This window comes from Homalodisca vitripennis, chromosome 3 (genome assembly GCF_021130785.1).
Source record: "Homalodisca vitripennis isolate AUS2020 chromosome 3, UT_GWSS_2.1, whole genome shotgun sequence".
Classification (NCBI taxonomy): Eukaryota; Metazoa; Arthropoda; class Insecta; order Hemiptera; family Cicadellidae; genus Homalodisca; species Homalodisca vitripennis.
In genome coordinates this window covers 22,113,152-22,130,003 of record NC_060209.1, presented here as the reverse complement: position 1 = coordinate 22,130,003, position 16,852 = coordinate 22,113,152, and the positions used below count along the sequence as shown (strand labels likewise).

The following is a 16,852-nucleotide window of genomic DNA, read 5'->3' as shown; positions in this document are numbered from 1 at the left end:
CCATGTAAAAAGTATAAACCATCCTTCTCCTCACTTTTTAATTTTTGGGATTATATTAAAATTGTCCTTATTAAAATTATCTGTAATGTTAATTTTTAATTTAAAAACATAGGTTTAATACTTCTCAAAACTATCAAGCAATAGTATAATTATACTATTGAAATCAATATTACTGTTCATTGATTGTGACGTTATCATTTCCTGCCACAACTCCCCTAAATTGTAGGAAACTCTTCAATTTATGTAATTTATATTCTCTAGCAAGTTAATTATGTTTTCATATTCCTTGGTTTTGGATAAAATATTAATGGTTATACCTCTATTACATAATAAATAATTTATTACCTATAAATTACACATACTACTATTATTTGGAACAGCCCAAGCAAAATATTAATCTACACATTAACTACTATGTTAATTACAATATTAATACTTACCAATTAGAATTGTTTAATTTCTGAACCACATATTATCAAACTAATATAGCCTTTTGATAAAAAAAACCTAAAGTAAATATAACTCAAATTATTTTCATGTAAGTTTTATTAGTCAAATGTGTCACCTTAATGTGGTTAGTATCCAAGATATTACTTCCTCCTTTGTTCAACTCAAGCTTGACTTACAATTTTAAACAATTCTATTTAACACTCTTTTCTGTTACATTCAGTTAAAATTATAATGCAGGCTTGATTTATTCTATTATTACTTCACGCAATAAATAGTATTTATTTCGGTCAAACCAAGTCTTAAATATAATTTTCTGATGTTTTATGCATTCTTTGCTGGTTTGTTAAAAGAAGGATTTAGTTAATTAATCACTTACGTCTCGTAAAATATTTCCTAGCATATTTACCGGTACTTAACCCACTAATTAGAGAGTCTGTAATGAGGCTATAAAACAATCGTAGTTAAATTATTATTACAGAATAGCATTTGACATAATGACAGTAAACAGCAGTATTTTTACTACAGTAATTAGACAACTTTTATTAATGCTAAATTATAAAACGTTTGTAAATAGTTCTATAGAATTATATTATTATACCGTTATATACTTCTAAGAAACATATAAAAGTATACCGTGGAGCTCGAAAACTTAATAATTGTAATAACCAATAGGTTATAACGATTAATAAGTTTCAGGAAATGGAATGGTGGAATTTTGTGTTGATCATAGGTAAAAAAACTCGTTCCAGTATACGACTCGCAAGTCACATAATAAAAGATCATACAGATTTCGTGGTAAAATGACACTTTAGAGCGAAACCAGCTTATAATGTGTTCTGGACTGAAAACGATCGCAAATTACTATAACGGTGAATTAGCTTTCCATATAATACATTTGCATTCCATATAATGATTCGGTCTCCTAAAACTGCCATGAAGGTGATGATCCAGAATTTGCGACAGAATAGGTCTGCTCCTGAAGCTGGCATGAAGCTGATCATCCAGGCTTTGCGAAGAAATCGATATACTCCTAAAACTTTTATGAAGCAGATGATCCAGGATTTGTAACGGAATCGGTCTACTCCTAAAGCTGCCATGAAGCTGATGAACCAGGGTTTTGTGACGGAATCGGTCTACTCCTAAAGCTGCCATGAAGCTGATGAACCAGGGTTTGTGACGGAATCGGTCTACTCCTAAAGCTGCCATGAAGCTGATGAACCAGGGTTTGTGACGGAATCGGTCTACTCCTAAAGCTGCCATGAAGCTGATGAACCAGGATTTGTGACGGAATCGGTCTACTCCTAAAGCTGCCATGAAGCTGATGAACCAGGGTTTGTGACGGAATCGGTCTACTCCTAAAGCTGCCATGAAGCTGATGAACCAGGATTTGTGACGGAATCGGTCTACTCCTAAAGCTGCCATGAAGCTGATGAACCAGGATTTGTGACGGAATCGGTCTACTCCTAAAGCTGCCATGAAGCTGATGAACCAGGATTTGTGACGGAATCGGTCTACTCCTAAAGCTGCCATGAAGCTGATGAACCAGGATTTGCGACGGAATCGGTCTACTCCTAAAGCTGCCATGAAGCTGATGAACCAGGATTTGTGACGGAATCGGTCTACTCCTAAAGCTGCCATGAAGCTGATGAACCAGGATTTGTGACGGAATCGGTCTACTCCTAAAGCTGCCATGAAGCTGATGAACCAGGATTTGTGACGGAATCGGTCTACTCCTAAAGCTGCCATGAAGTTGATGATCCAGGCATTTGCGACGAAATCGATATACTCCTAAAGCTGTCATGAAGTTTATGGTTCAGGCTTTGTGATGTAATCAGTCTACTCCTAAAGCTCCCATGAAGGAGATGACTCAAGATTTGCGACGAAATCGGCCTGCTCCTAAAGCTGCCATGAAGCTGATGAACCAGGATTTGTGACGGAATCGGTCTACTCCTAAAGCTGCCATGAAGCTGATGAACCAGGATTTGTGACGGAATCGGTCTACTCCTAAAGCTGCCATGAAGCTGATGAACCAGGGTTTGTGACGGAATCGGTCTACTCCTAAAGCTGCCACGAAGCTGATGAACCAGGGTTTGTGACGGAATCGGTCTACTCCTAAAGCTGCCATGAAGCTGATGAACCAGGATTTGCGACGGAATCGGTCTACTCCTAAAGCTGCCATGAAGCTGATGAACCAGGATTTGTGACGGAATCGGTCTACTCCTAAAGCTGCCATGAAGCTGATGAACCAGGATTTGTGACGGAATCGGTCTACTCCTAAAGCTGCCATGAAGCTGATGAACCAGGATTTGTGACGGAATCGGTCTACTCCTAAAGCTGCCATGAAGTTGATGATCCAGGCATTGCGACGAAATCGATATACTCCTAAAGCTGTCATGAAGTTTATGGTTCAGGCTTTGTGATGTAATCAGTCTACTCCTAAAGCTCCCATGAAGGAGATGACTCAAGATTTGCGACGAAATCGGCCTGCTCCTAAAGCTGCCATGAAGCTGATGAACCAGGATTTGTGACGGAATCGGTCTACTCCTAAAGCTGCCATGAAGTTGATGATCCAGGCTTTGCGACGAAATCGATATACTCCTAAAGCTGTCATGAATTTTATGGTTCAGGCTTTGTGATGTAATCAGTCTACTCCTAAAGCTCCCATGAAGGAGATGACTCAAGATTTGCGTCGGAATCGGTCTGCTTCTAAAGCTGCCATGAAGCTGATGATCCAGGATTTGCAACTAAGCCTGTCTACTTCCAGTTGATGATAATAGCGATGCAGGATGCCTCTTAAGTTCATATACAAGCTGACTTACTTTTATACTTCAGGAGATTTCAGTAGACTTTCCTATGCCACTAGCATTAAACACGTTCATTAATTGTGTTCCATTACAGATAGACATTATATAGACGTGTAAAGGTCACGAAGAAACGTTAGTAACCGTTTATTGGTATAACTTATGTAATTTGTACTGAAGTTTGAATTAATATTTCATATTCAGGAGACTTCAGTAGAATCTCCTTTGCCAATAACATTAAGAGTGTTCAATACGTTTATGCTATTGCAGTGAAACGTTTTGTGATAGTTTGTATGGGGTAAGGAAAAATTTGTTATTGTTTATTGGTACAATTGATTGTTTGCGTTCAATTTTAGGGATTTTCGAAAATAAGTTTACCATTTTTAGTGTGTTTATGTAGATATCTAAAGTAAATTTGATCAAGGATAAAGGATATCCAACAAAATAATGCAATAAGGACCATGTGGTAGGGCCTTAGCTGAATACATAACTTTTTATTCTTATATAATCTTTCAGATATTCACCTACACCACGTATAATCTATAATTTGCCTAATGAAATCAAAGTTTTGGGATCAATAAATAGATATCGGTTCTGTAAAAAAACACACATTATAGTTTTAAAATGGCCAGTAATTTACCCGCTTGCCGAATAACAACCGTAGTTAACTGGATCACAGTTGGGGAGAAGAACCATTTAAAACACATCAATCAGATGATTGAATCAATCAATCAATCAATCTGATCCTCCGGCACCTGCACTCGGACACCTGGTAGCGATTGACGGATCAGGGCGGACAATAAATCTAACATTTACAGTATGCACTGCGACCGATTCGTTTACTCGAGTTTAACGCTCTTGGATAACAAACTATTTACAAAGCATACATTTTTACTACAGGTTATAACATTCCCTTTCATGGAAATAAAAATTGAATATATAAAATATGACATAAGTAAGTAATTAATTAATCATTTAATTATTTTTCGGCTGTCTGCCCTCTTTGTTCTGAAACAAAAAAAAGTGGGAAAGCAGAGAGTATAAAATATATCTCGCTATAACGAAACATACATCCCGTGAGGCCTCACTGGCACTGAGAGGTAGTAAAATACTTTTCAACTAAACAATCACATGCCGTGATGTATCATGTAATCTTCCGTTGTCAGTAATAAGCTGATGTAGGAACCCTAATGATCTTGTAGCTTTGCTTTATATGGTTTCATGAAGTTTCATAGTCTAATGTAGGCTGTCTCGTGCACCTATTAAGTCTCTATCTAATTGATAAACAAGCAGTATATTAGTAGCCTAACGCTATTGGATAATGAAATGAAATGTAGATATATATCCAGTGCTTCTCAATTTAAACCGGCTGGACCAATTCGGGTAACTCTATTTGTAGAATACTCGTTGAAATCCGAACAGAAAGAGATAAGAAAATTTAACTAGAATATTTACAAAACTGTATTCTTTACTAGTGAGAATTTATAGCATTCCAACTATCAACAACGATGTCTTTGATTTTACCTTTAAAAGTAAAATCTTCATGTACCTTAGTATCATTTATAACTTTTAGTTCCATAACAGTTAAAACCTCGCAGCAGAACAATTTTCAGCCTCACTCGAAGTGGATGGTTTTGTCTGTGCAGAACGACCTCACACCGGAAGCAAAACTTACTAGGTCAAATATGCCTTCCCAAGGTCAAGTTACGATTTATGAGGAAAAAAGATCTTACGATCGTAATGTTTAAAAAGTATCGATTCTAAATTATGAAGTCCTCTAGGTTCAACACTGAGATTTTCACTTTTTTTAAGAGAGAGTATTTTAACTAAGGCTATGTTCAAGATTAAAATTCTTTTCTTCAGAAACACAAGTGACCTTATCAAATCCATTAAATCAGAGTACCTGGTTATATAGTTTAATTTAAAAGACTATTTATTATGTAGATTTTTCAATATTGTCAAAGCTCAACAGGATTAAGAGTCCTCCTCCGTAGACTAGTGGATATAGTCACGGCTCAAACTGAGAGATCACTGGTTCAAATCCCGGGGAGGTCCAATTATACAGGAATAGCAGCCACGGTGTATTAAAACAAGCCAGCATAGCCGAGAGCTGAGGCTTTAAAGAGATAAAAAAAACAGGAGTACGACATTGTAGGTGTAGGATAAGTACCAAGCCAGAGATGGACGGCTTGTTGCCGATGATGGAATTGTGGCTAGAGACGATCGTGAGGCCCTCCACAGCGGCAGCCATGTTCCTGTGGGAACACCGGGACTGGTTGCGCCACCACTGTTGGTCCGGGTGGCCGTGCAGGATCCACACATAGTCGGCGCCGAACATTCCCAGTTTGTGGGCCTGGCAACATTAACAAATTTGCATTTCAGTAGAACATGAACAGCTCTGTCTTGATTGAAAGTATACTCACCCTTGGAACTGTAAGGGCTTAAAGGTGACTTCTCAACCATTATAAGGCTGAGCGTTAGCGAAGCCTACCACTAGTGGGGCTGGAAAAATTTTATTTCTGTCTATCTTGATATCTCGAAAATTAACAGACTTTTACACTTGAAGGTTCATTTCTATTTGACGAACCTTAGAGCACTCATATCAGTTGGAGAAAATCATATAATCGTAGTTAAATCCTAAGATAGTACCTGGAATCGATAAATATAAATCCCTCAATGCATTTTGCCTACCATTTATGATATAGAGTAATATGGTATATCATACACTATAAATTCCAAAAAGACTCAGGTTTGTATTCGGACAGAGTAACAATTTGGGCAATAACACATACAAAATGTGTTACCGTCACTCTATTTACAAAATCGTCTATTCTTTCCAACGTTGTGTATTTTCTTTTTTTTTTGTATTATTTGCTTCCAAAACATCAATGCATTGTGTCTACCATTTATGATATAGTATATCATACACTATTAATTCCAAAAAGACTCCGGTTTTTATTTTTCAAGCGGACAGAGTAACAATTTGGGCAATAACACATACAAAATGTGTTACCGCCACTCTATTTACAAAATCGTCTATTCTTTCCAACGTTGTAATTTTTTTTTTTATATTATTTGATTCCAAGCATCAATGCACTGTGTCTACCATTTATGATATAGTATATCATACACTATTAATTCATTCCAAAAAGACTCCAGTTTGTATTCGGAGAGAGTAACAGTTTGGGCAATAACACATATAAAATGTGTTACCGTCACTCTATTTACAAAATAGTCTATTCTTTCCAACGTTGTATATTTTTTATATTATTTGCTTCCAAACATCAATGCACTTTGCCTACCATTTATGATATAGTATAATATACACCATTAACTCCAAAAAGACTCCAGCTTGTATTCGGATAGAGTAACAGTTTGGGCAATAACACATACAAAATGTGTTACCGCCACTCTATTTACAAAATCGTCTATTCTTTCCAACGTTGTCTATTTTCTTTTCTGCTAGCATTTGTTTATATTGTTCTACCGTGCATTCTAGATGCATAACTACTGGATTGTTTATTCAATTATTTGGGGATGATACAATAAGACTACACAAGTCTGATATGGATAATAACAGCAGGAAAATTCCAAAAGGATTGTGTGCATATACTTGATCCGTAGGTTCACTAAAAGAGTTTCCTGTTAGAGTTTTGGGAATAAAAAAAGACATAGAAAGGATGAGTAACTTTCATTTTGAAGATGAAAGCTTGACCATACTTCAAGCGATCGCGTTATATTATATTTCTTAAACAAAATTAAGTTATAAAATATCTATCTACTAAACATACTTACCTCACAAAATATTTTGGGAGCAACACGATGAGAAAAGCTTCCAATAATTATTCTGGTATCGAGTTCCTGAAAAATATAAGTTTATTTGTTATTTCCTTACAAGGAAGAAATCTGCTACAGTGTAAATTAATATAAATTAATATAAAATTATTATGCTGTTTTAGTGCTCTTTGATACTAGTAACTGTATCAAAGAACAGGTTGGGTGACTTAGTTAATTATGGTAAACAATCAGAAACAATGGAAGAACAATCCTTTGTGTGAGGTATGGTATCAATATAAAAATTATTCTTAAACCAATAAACTCATCAGTTAATCATTGTTAATCAGTCAACACCACCAGTGCAACAATGAGGCAAGCACTGCAAGTTTGGTGTTTCTATCGCACTCCAAGGTGACACTATTATTGCAAAGAAACTTTAAAAGCACCGAATGATTAGTGATGATCAGTGAATGTTGTTATAAAGAATAGAATTTATTTAAAGTTTATACAATATCCAGACCCCGTTAAGCATGTACTTATCAGTGAAAGTCCTATTTAAATTAGGGAGAAATTCTACAAGTAATATTATAACTTTACAAATGACATAATATTATCATATTATAAGCAAAAAAATCTTAATAGTATTATCGGCGGCACGGTAGTGGGCTTCTTACACTGAAAGTATACTTTAGTTACAATTAGTAGACTACATTGAAATATTTAATATTAAGTCAATCAGTTGAGAGAAAGACACATGCTCTATATCACATAAGACCCGTCTTCATGGGTCAAACGGAAAAAAAGCGTTTAATACGAATACGAAATAAAAGACCCAGCTCATAATAACCTCCCTCTCAACATTATCCATCACAATAGTCAATCAGAATAACCTAACCTGGCCACAACCCCCATGGCTTGTAATACAGCGACAGATGTTAATTCGAACGGCTCAACCATATATTGTAAAAGAAACTAAACATAAATTTCGTTGATTGTATTATATTAAATGAGAAGAATACAGGAGTAGTGTCTTACAAATGTCATCGTAGTTTCATTGTCCGATATAAGAACCAGTCAAGAAATGCAAGATCGCAATCCTCGGTTTGAGTGATCGTAAAGATATTTTGTCTTTTTGCGTTTTAGAGCTCATCGGTCAAAGTAAATGGTGAGTCAAGAATTGGATGATCGTGTCTCATCGTTTCAAGTGACGGCAAGGGCAGTCTGATTTGCATCATTCGAGGCTCATGAGTTAGGGTGACAGTTAGGATCAGTGACGTATTTGCATGATTGAGGCTCATCCCTCAACTACCACGTCTGCTTCTGTACCACATTTACATACTGTTGGAACAGTCTGAACCATCGTTCCACCTGTACCTGTCTGTTTAGATTACATTAGTAGCATGGTAGCTATAAGTGCTGCATCTGTTGTCTCACAGTCCATTTCCCTCACTTCCTACCGATTATCGTGCTCATCATATTTCATTATCACTATTGTAAAGTTAAATTTTTTTACTTTTAATTAATATATTGAGTTTATAAAATCATTAAAAAAAATAAAAAAAATACATAATTTGTTAAATTAATCAATAAACATCACGAAAATGATAAAATACTAATCTCCTAAATCCAAACAAACGTAATGATTAGAATACCAAATCACCAAATGTAAGAATCTTGATAAATATGTTTCTCCTTTGTGTACGTTATCCTAACTTAATATTTTAAGATCACTCTCTTCCTTATAATTCTAGTGAAAGGATAACAACCAATAGAATAGCTCAAACATGTGTATATGAACTGTTAGTACTCGTCTGATTATAAACTATTCTTACCAGATTGCACATGCGGTTCTTAACAGCAATACAGTCATATTTCATTATTCATTATTACTTAGGCACTGGTTTGGCCTACACTAGGACGCTCTAGATATCTCGAGTGTAACCAAAACATAAATTGACTAGCGAACTCTTGCGGAAACGTGAAAGAGTTCTAGTTAATCGTTACTAGATACCGCCACTGCTTTGGTCTACATTAAAATGCTCTAGATATCTCGTGTGTAACCAAAACATAAATTGACTAGCGAACTCTTGCGGCAACGAGATATCTAGATAGACCTATTTATCATTTACTCATATAGGTGATAGGTCATTTGTAGACCTGAAGAAACTTGGACTAATTCCGCCCTTTTAGGGAAAACAGTATGACGATAGGTAGCGGTTGTGGCACAAAAAAAATCTTGGAGTTCGCGTAGCCCACGTTGACTTCCCTAACTCCACTCTGTCTCAACCCCAAAGGCTCGCCACCCTTTGGGCGGGGCATCGCTCTCAGCACTGTAGCAACCCATTCTGATCTTTCAGATAATGCCTCCTCTTATGGCAGTTTGGCGAAACACGGTCAGTATTTAGAAAACAAGTGCCCTTATTATAATTTCTTACGATTTAAATTTAAATATATTCCCCAATTTATGTGATTTACCTTCATAACATCGTAAAACAGCCACATTCCACTAAGAGTAAATTAGAGATTGCATCATGTTAATACATAACCATACCTTCAGCATGTTGAGCTGCTCGTCGAAGTCAGTCTCGGCGAACGTGATGGTCGCTCTGCAGGTGATGTTCGCTTGTTCCAGCTGTGTCACCAGGTCGTTCACAGCCTGTCACAGTATACTGTATTACAATCCTTACAATTCTATATTAATAATAAATTAACTATAATGCCAAATGGTTGCATAAATTACATTTGTACTTCAAGTAAATAGAATTGTATAATTCCATTATCATGGAATGGATGTTTAAAACATTGCTGTTCAAAAAACAATTGCCATCCATTTTATTATCTTCGCTGACATTGATACATCTAATTCCATTTGAAAACACCGTCACACAACGACACGATTCTTAAAAGAATCTTTATAACGACTGTCAGTGGTCTGCCAAAAAGAATTTCATATGTAAACAATTTCGTCTGACCATAAAATATTCTATGTCAGAGCTATGAGCCATTTACAGCTACATGCTAAAATTATTCAGAAATAACATCCCAAAAATAAGTACGATATAGATTTAACAAAAATATTTTTTGCACAAACAGAAATCTACTAGAAAAATGCTAATGTTACGTCACTAACACTAGTAAAAAAGTAATGTTTTAAACTCATTTATAAGTTCCATTTGTATACCCGATTTAGTTGAAATTAGGCAGTTTGCTGTAGTTGTAATATTCATTCGTGATGCTATTATGTTAGTGTAAAATTTAAAAATTTTGTAAAGCCCTCATGGAAATCCTATGAAAAATTTTTAAAATGTTTAGAAAAAATGTATTACTGGTTTGTAACAGGACAATTCTACAAAATTTTTCTTTTAAACTATACATTGTTTAACATGAGAGATAATTATCTCTTCTGTATAAATTGAACAGCTCTCCCACACTCACACCATAACTAGCACTTATTTACTCATACATTTTCATACCGGGAAGGTTTTGGTTATTTCAATCAGCAAAGATAGTCATAAATTTTTTGGACACATTTTAATGTTAGTGGTAGCAATAAACAAATTTCTATGTCAACAAAATACTAAGGATTAAAAAAACACTGAAATGCCTTAGTTTGGAGTCATAAATTAAGGTATTTAGGGATAACAGTTCTGCTTCCAGTTTCAATAATCCCAGAGGAAAGTCTGCGGCTCAATATTGCGTGGAGGTTATGGTTACAACATAAGATACTCACTAATTGGGTGTGAATGTGTAAAGGATTAATTATCTCCAGCAGTATGTTTGTTCATGCTTCTGCACAATGCTCTTATCAGTATCAATAACCCCATGGGAAAGGCTGCCGCTCACTATTGCGGTGAGGTTATGGTTACAACATAAGATACTCACTAATTGGGTGTGAATCTTTCACGGATTAATTACCTCCAGCAGAATGTTTGCCATGCTTGTGCACAATGCTCTTATCAGTATCAATAACCCCAGGGGTAAGGCTGCCGCTCACTTTTGCGGGGAGGTTATGGTTACAACATATGATACTTGCTAATTGGGTGTGAATTTTAACGGATTAATAACCTCCAGCAGTAAGTTTGTTCATTCTTCTGTACAATTAGTTAAGAAGCAGATTGATATATAAGCTACTTATTGATCTATTCTCTGCTTTAAACTAGTTTGCGCGTAATCTTATTATTAACTAAGCCTTATGTGAAAGAAATGATATAATTGGGGAAGAGGATACGATTCTAAGTATACAAAGCTTCCTTTGAGTATCCTGTATAGCATAGCGGACTGAAAGAAAATAATATTATGAAATAAACCATACTGTTTATCCGTAACCGTTGTTATTAATTATTGGAATAAACTAATATTAAAACACAAAAAAGAGTTAATCCTATAGCATTGAAATTGAGCAGTTTCAAATTTGGCCTCAATAAATGTAACTCTGCTATAACAGTTCCTGAATATTTTATGAAGCCCACATAAGAACTCATGAATTCAATGATAGCAAGTAATTTCAGGACTAAACCTGTATCCCAAAGGCGTTTACTAGACTATCAGTATACCAAAGGCGGTTACTAGACTATCAGTATCCAAAAGGCGGTTACTAGACTATCAGTATCCCAAAGGCGGTTACTAGACTATCAGCATTCCAAAGGCCGTTACTAGACTATCAGTATCCCAAAGGCGGTTACTAGACTATCAGCATCCCAAAGGCCGTTACTATACTATCAGTATCCCAAAGGCGGTTACTAGATTATCAGTATCCCAAAGGCCGTTACTATACTATCACTATCCCAAAGGCGGTTACTAGACTATCAGTATCCCAAAGGCGGTTACTAGACTATCAGTATCCCAAAGGCGGTTATTAGACTATCACTATCCCAAAGGCGGTTACTAGACTATCAGTATCCCAAAGGCGGTTACTAGACTATCAGTATCCCAAGGGGGGTTACTAGACTATCACTATCCCAAAGGCGGTTACTAGACTATCAGTATCCCAAAGGCGGTTATTAGACTATCACTATCCCAAAGGCGGTTACTAGACTATCAGTATCCCAAAGGCGGTTATTAGACTATCAGTATCCCAAAGGTGGTTACTAGACTATCAGTTCGCTTGGGTAACCATTCCATCTCGTGATGCACATACCAGGTTACTCATTTAAAAAAAGAAAGTAAACTAATTTGAATTTGAAATGTCAACCAGTAAGTGTTTTCCTCCGATGTTGTCGAACATGGAAGTGCACTATCTCTCCAAGTAACTATCTCGATGCACTCTCGCAGATAGCAGCAGTATCTGTAATGTTCTTCCATTACCAAGTCCATTATCAAGCAGTCTAGTCAGCGGTCGTCGGTTGTACCTGGACCATCGCTATTTTCCCGCCATTTGTCGAGATAATACTATCAGAACCATTAATAGCATCTATCAAAATATCAATTTCAAATTTACTACATTTATTTACATCAAAAATTGGTTTTATCACACACATAACAGTTCAAATATAGCAGTGTCAATACTGAAATATAATAACGCTGCAAATTCTATGAATAAATTAAGCCGTTAATTTATGAGTAAAAACTTAATTAGCTCAACTCAACTCAATTCATTTACTGTAAAAAAAAACATAAAATGCATGACAAATCGTCAAAATACATGTATATACGATGTGGTATATAACAGTAATAAATCAATTCAGATTTTCCCATGAAACCTAAAATAAGGTAAACTAATTCTGGAGGTATACATTTTTTCTCTCTTTTAGGTACCTCAAACACTGTGGTATTCTTTTAAAATAAGGAACTTTTTAAGTTTATTCAGAAATTCACTGTCATCAGCAACACTTTTCAAGTAAAGAGGTAAAGAGTTAAAAAGACGGATTCATGCGTAAAAGCTCTGATTTTTAAATAATTTTTGTATGTGGTGAGATAAGATAAGGTCATTTCTAATCCTTAAATGGTAATTATGATTAGCTGGTGTCCAGTACACAGTCATTGAACGTGTCTTTTTATAGTGAATTAAATTTTTAAATTTAATCATTTAAATTACGTTACGCTATTACTAATTTTGTGACTAATGTTAGAGTTAAACATAACTAGATCCTAGTTCTCAAGTCATCCTGTTTCCAGTTTTGCAATCGTGCTGTGTGTGTGTGTGTGTGTGTGTGTGTGTGTGTGTGTGTGTGTGTGTGTGTGTGTGTGTGTGTGTGTGTGTGTGTGTGTAAAGTGATGGATCACTTTACATGAAATTTAATCTCGTTGCAATTTCTTAGCTAACCAGACTTCCGTTAGCTGGATGACTCTTAATCATCACAGTAAGGTTCTCCAGTTTCACAGTAAGTTGCGTACTGTTAAATAACGGCGTAGGTAGCGTAAAACAGTCCATAGGTGAACAGATATTATTTATAGGGTTTATACGTTCTACAGAATAAAGGATTTATTAAATACACGAAAGAAGGAAATTGAAAATTAAAACACTAATGCCCTGTTAAATATTTATTAAACTAATAATTTATTTATTTATTAAACTATCCTGTTTACCAATATAAGTAACATAACATTATCTTTTATGAATTTAACGAGGAGAATAAATTGACTTCTACAATAAATATTTACAAAGATTTTGCCTTTGAACCAGAAGCTTGCAAACGCGACCTTGTTGGATCGTAAGTGGGAGGGGAAGGCAAGAACGGTAGGGGGGATGACGTTTGGTCAGGTATGTGTCTGCACGGTAGTCGATGGCAGAAAAGATATGTCTATAATTTTTGTCTCAGAATCCCACAGTTTGATTGAAGTTGTGTGGCTTGTTGGATGGGTGGAGAGGGAGGGGAAGGCAAGAACGGTAGGCGGGATGAAATTTGGTCAGGTATTTGTGTGCATGGTAGTTGATGGCAGAAAAGCCTATGTCTATAATTTTTGCCTCTGAATTCCACAAACTTACTGGAGTTGTACATAGCTTGTTGGGAACAGACTTTAAAGATACCAGAATTATGATTGTGAATCAGCAACTAAATTTTTAAAACAAATTGATACCCTGGGACTCACCAGAGTGTAGTCATCCTCGTTCTGGCTGAGGGCGGTGACAGTCTCCCAGCCGAACTTGGTGATGAAGGCGAGGCGCGCGGGGTTGTGAGCAGAGTCTGGGGCTGCGGTGCGATAAAACAGCGGGAACTCTCGGCGGTCACTCAGCGCTGGTGACGTGGACCCGAAGGATACCTCCAGCATACAGAGAAAAGTCAGCAAGTAATAAATACAAACGTGAGTGCCTCTTACAAATGTGTTGTGCTTCAATCACTCGTAAGCATTTGAAAAATGTTAGATGAAGAAAATTTATAGAATTAATGATTGTAATAATTTGTTGAATTAGTATAGAAGTGTATAAAATTTCAGTTTGAGGTACAGTAATGTAAAATAAAGATGTCTTATATTACCCAGCGAGTTTAGGGCTAAGAAGCTCTCTCTAACACTTAACCTTAAGACCAACGGCTTAAAGGTGACTTCCGAACCACCACCAATGGCCGGGCAGGCGGGCTGCTTGCAAGGACAGGCAGAATCACTCAGCGGTCACCCATCCAAGCAGCAGCCACGCTCGACGTTGCTTGATCCGGTTATCTTGCGATAACCGTTGTACCCACCATTGGTTAGGTGAGCATCAATAAAAAATCTACTCTTTCCTCGTCACTATAAACGCTGATATAACTAACAATATGTTAAGTATTTACTTTTTATAGCTGGCAATGTATACAAACACACAATGTTTTATCTAATAAATAATTGTTTTTGTACTAACTCTTCAAAGGGTTAAGGAAATTTCAATGCTTAAAGGTGATATAAACTTCTGTAAATGCTTGGATTTTGGAACAGTTTGAAAATCTCAGTTATAGTAAAACATTGTGATTGAGTAAAACTTTTGTCTTAAAACAGTAGCTTAAGACTTTTTAAGATGGAAAGTATGAACAATTTTTAACACACTTCAATGGCTTTTGATGACCCGTGTGGATATCAATGTTTTCTTTACCTTCAAAATATTGTATAGATTTATAAATCAAGTATAAAATATTTTCTTTAATTCAGTAAAGAAACAAAGTTTGATATGAAAACAAAACAATGCACTCATATGTAAAAGAATGTTTAAGACACATTTTTTATAATAGATTTGACAAGATTTTACAAATTGAACATGAATTAATCAAACTTTTCATTGATCAAACCCGGTGTAATCTACTAACAGGTACTAAATGTTTGACCGATAGGATGACCTCTACATTAGTGACCCCACTAAGCAGATCGACATTATTTTAAATCAATGAAATAATTGTTAGCTAACATTTTACTCAATTCTGGCTGACTTTTCATTTACAAGATGAATTGTGTTGGTTGATATAGTCGTCAAAATCGTCAGGAAACATTTTTATAATTCCAATAGTTTTGAAGAAACAAAGTATTTATTCACCATACGTGAAAGAGCCATAGTCAGTAGTCTATGATCAAACAACCGAACAATTAGTCAAATCCGCTGACTGTGCAAATGTTGACGATTATGTTTGTTATAGCCTCCACTGATCTCAATATGCTTGTAGCATTCCGTGTAGTAATGAACCCAATATTGCACGGATGGCCGTGTGAAGTGGAATCAGCATTTATCTGCTTCCCCTTTGTTCTGGCTGCTGTTTGTTATAACCTTAACCGGTACCAATTGTCTGCTGTTTTCCATGTGCTAATGAAACTAATATCTGTGGATAATTGTGTGCATTGAATTCATTAATTATCTGTACAACCCTTCAGTGGCTTGCTTGAAAATTTAGTGGTATGCAGAACGATTTCGTGGTTGAAAGGGTGGATAATGTCTACTTAAAATATATTATACTAACCCTAGGAGAGGCTTCTCGCTAGTTTATACCTGCCATTAGAGCTTATTTTGGGTACAGGAAACACCAAAGTATTACAATTTGACAACGCAATGTATACTCAAGAGTATACATTGCGTCCTGTCCTTGCAAGCGGCCCGCCTGCCCGGCCATTGGTGGTGGTTCGGAAGTCACCTTTAAGCCGTTGGTCCCCAGGTTAAGTGTTAGAGAGGGCTTCTTAGCCCTAACTTCGCCTGGTAATATAAGACATTCTTTACTTTTTTTTTATACCCAAGTGTCAAGATACTGGGGTAGAAGTGATGACTGATAGGTTAAGAGTTAAATGTAGGGGGTGGCTGTTGGAATAAGTGAATATTTTAGTATTAAAGGTTTTTTCAACCCTCAACATGATGCTTTTACTACAAGAAGGTGAAACAGAGGCAGCCACCCCTCTTCCTTAGTGACATGGATGAGACATTGCCCAGCTCCCCTCCTCATGGTGGATACCCCTTTCCTCCACTATCTATAACCTTATCCATAGTGGATATTCTGCAACTCTGGAAGCAACATGAACGTTCTTTAAGAGCAAAGTGCAATGATAAATTTCACCAACTTCTTGTCCTTCATTCATGAATGTTGTATCAAAATATTCAGTCAGAGCTGGAGATATGCAATACTGCTGTTTTCGCGATGGCTGAGATGAAAGAGTACAGCCTTGAGAGTTCTTTGTGAGAACGTGGTTGAAGTTTAGTAGTACTTAGCCCAAAGTTCTACTTCTCTGAATTTATTACAGTTTGGTAAAATAACTCTGGAAAGTGTAAGATGCCTTAAGTACTTTGTACACATTTCGAAAAGTCTACTGTAATATACTCTGCACTTACCTGGTTTCTCACCTGTGATGGTAATTCTTTACCTCTAGTAGCTGTGATGTGTTTATTGATCTCAACGATCACAATTTGTAAACGCTTAAGTGTAAAATTGGCGTCTGCGAAA

The 16,852-nt window shown here is 36.1% G+C and overlaps 1 protein-coding gene across 2 annotated transcripts in view; it reads right to left on the bottom strand.

The window, feature by feature from the left end:
- Positions 1–16,852, bottom strand: part of LOC124356682 (gamma-aminobutyric acid type B receptor subunit 2) — a 526,994-nt gene that overhangs the window by 59,624 nt on the left and 450,518 nt on the right. For both annotated transcript variants that reach the window (XM_046807824.1, XM_046807825.1), the window contains exons 6-9: positions 14,058–14,228; positions 9,580–9,684; positions 7,047–7,112; positions 5,422–5,604 (exon numbers count right to left, since the gene is read on the bottom strand). In XM_046807824.1, the coding sequence (XP_046663780.1) occupies positions 5,422–5,604; positions 7,047–7,112; positions 9,580–9,684; positions 14,058–14,228 (525 nt within the window). The remainder of the gene's footprint in view (positions 1–5,421; positions 5,605–7,046; positions 7,113–9,579; positions 9,685–14,057; positions 14,229–16,852) is intronic.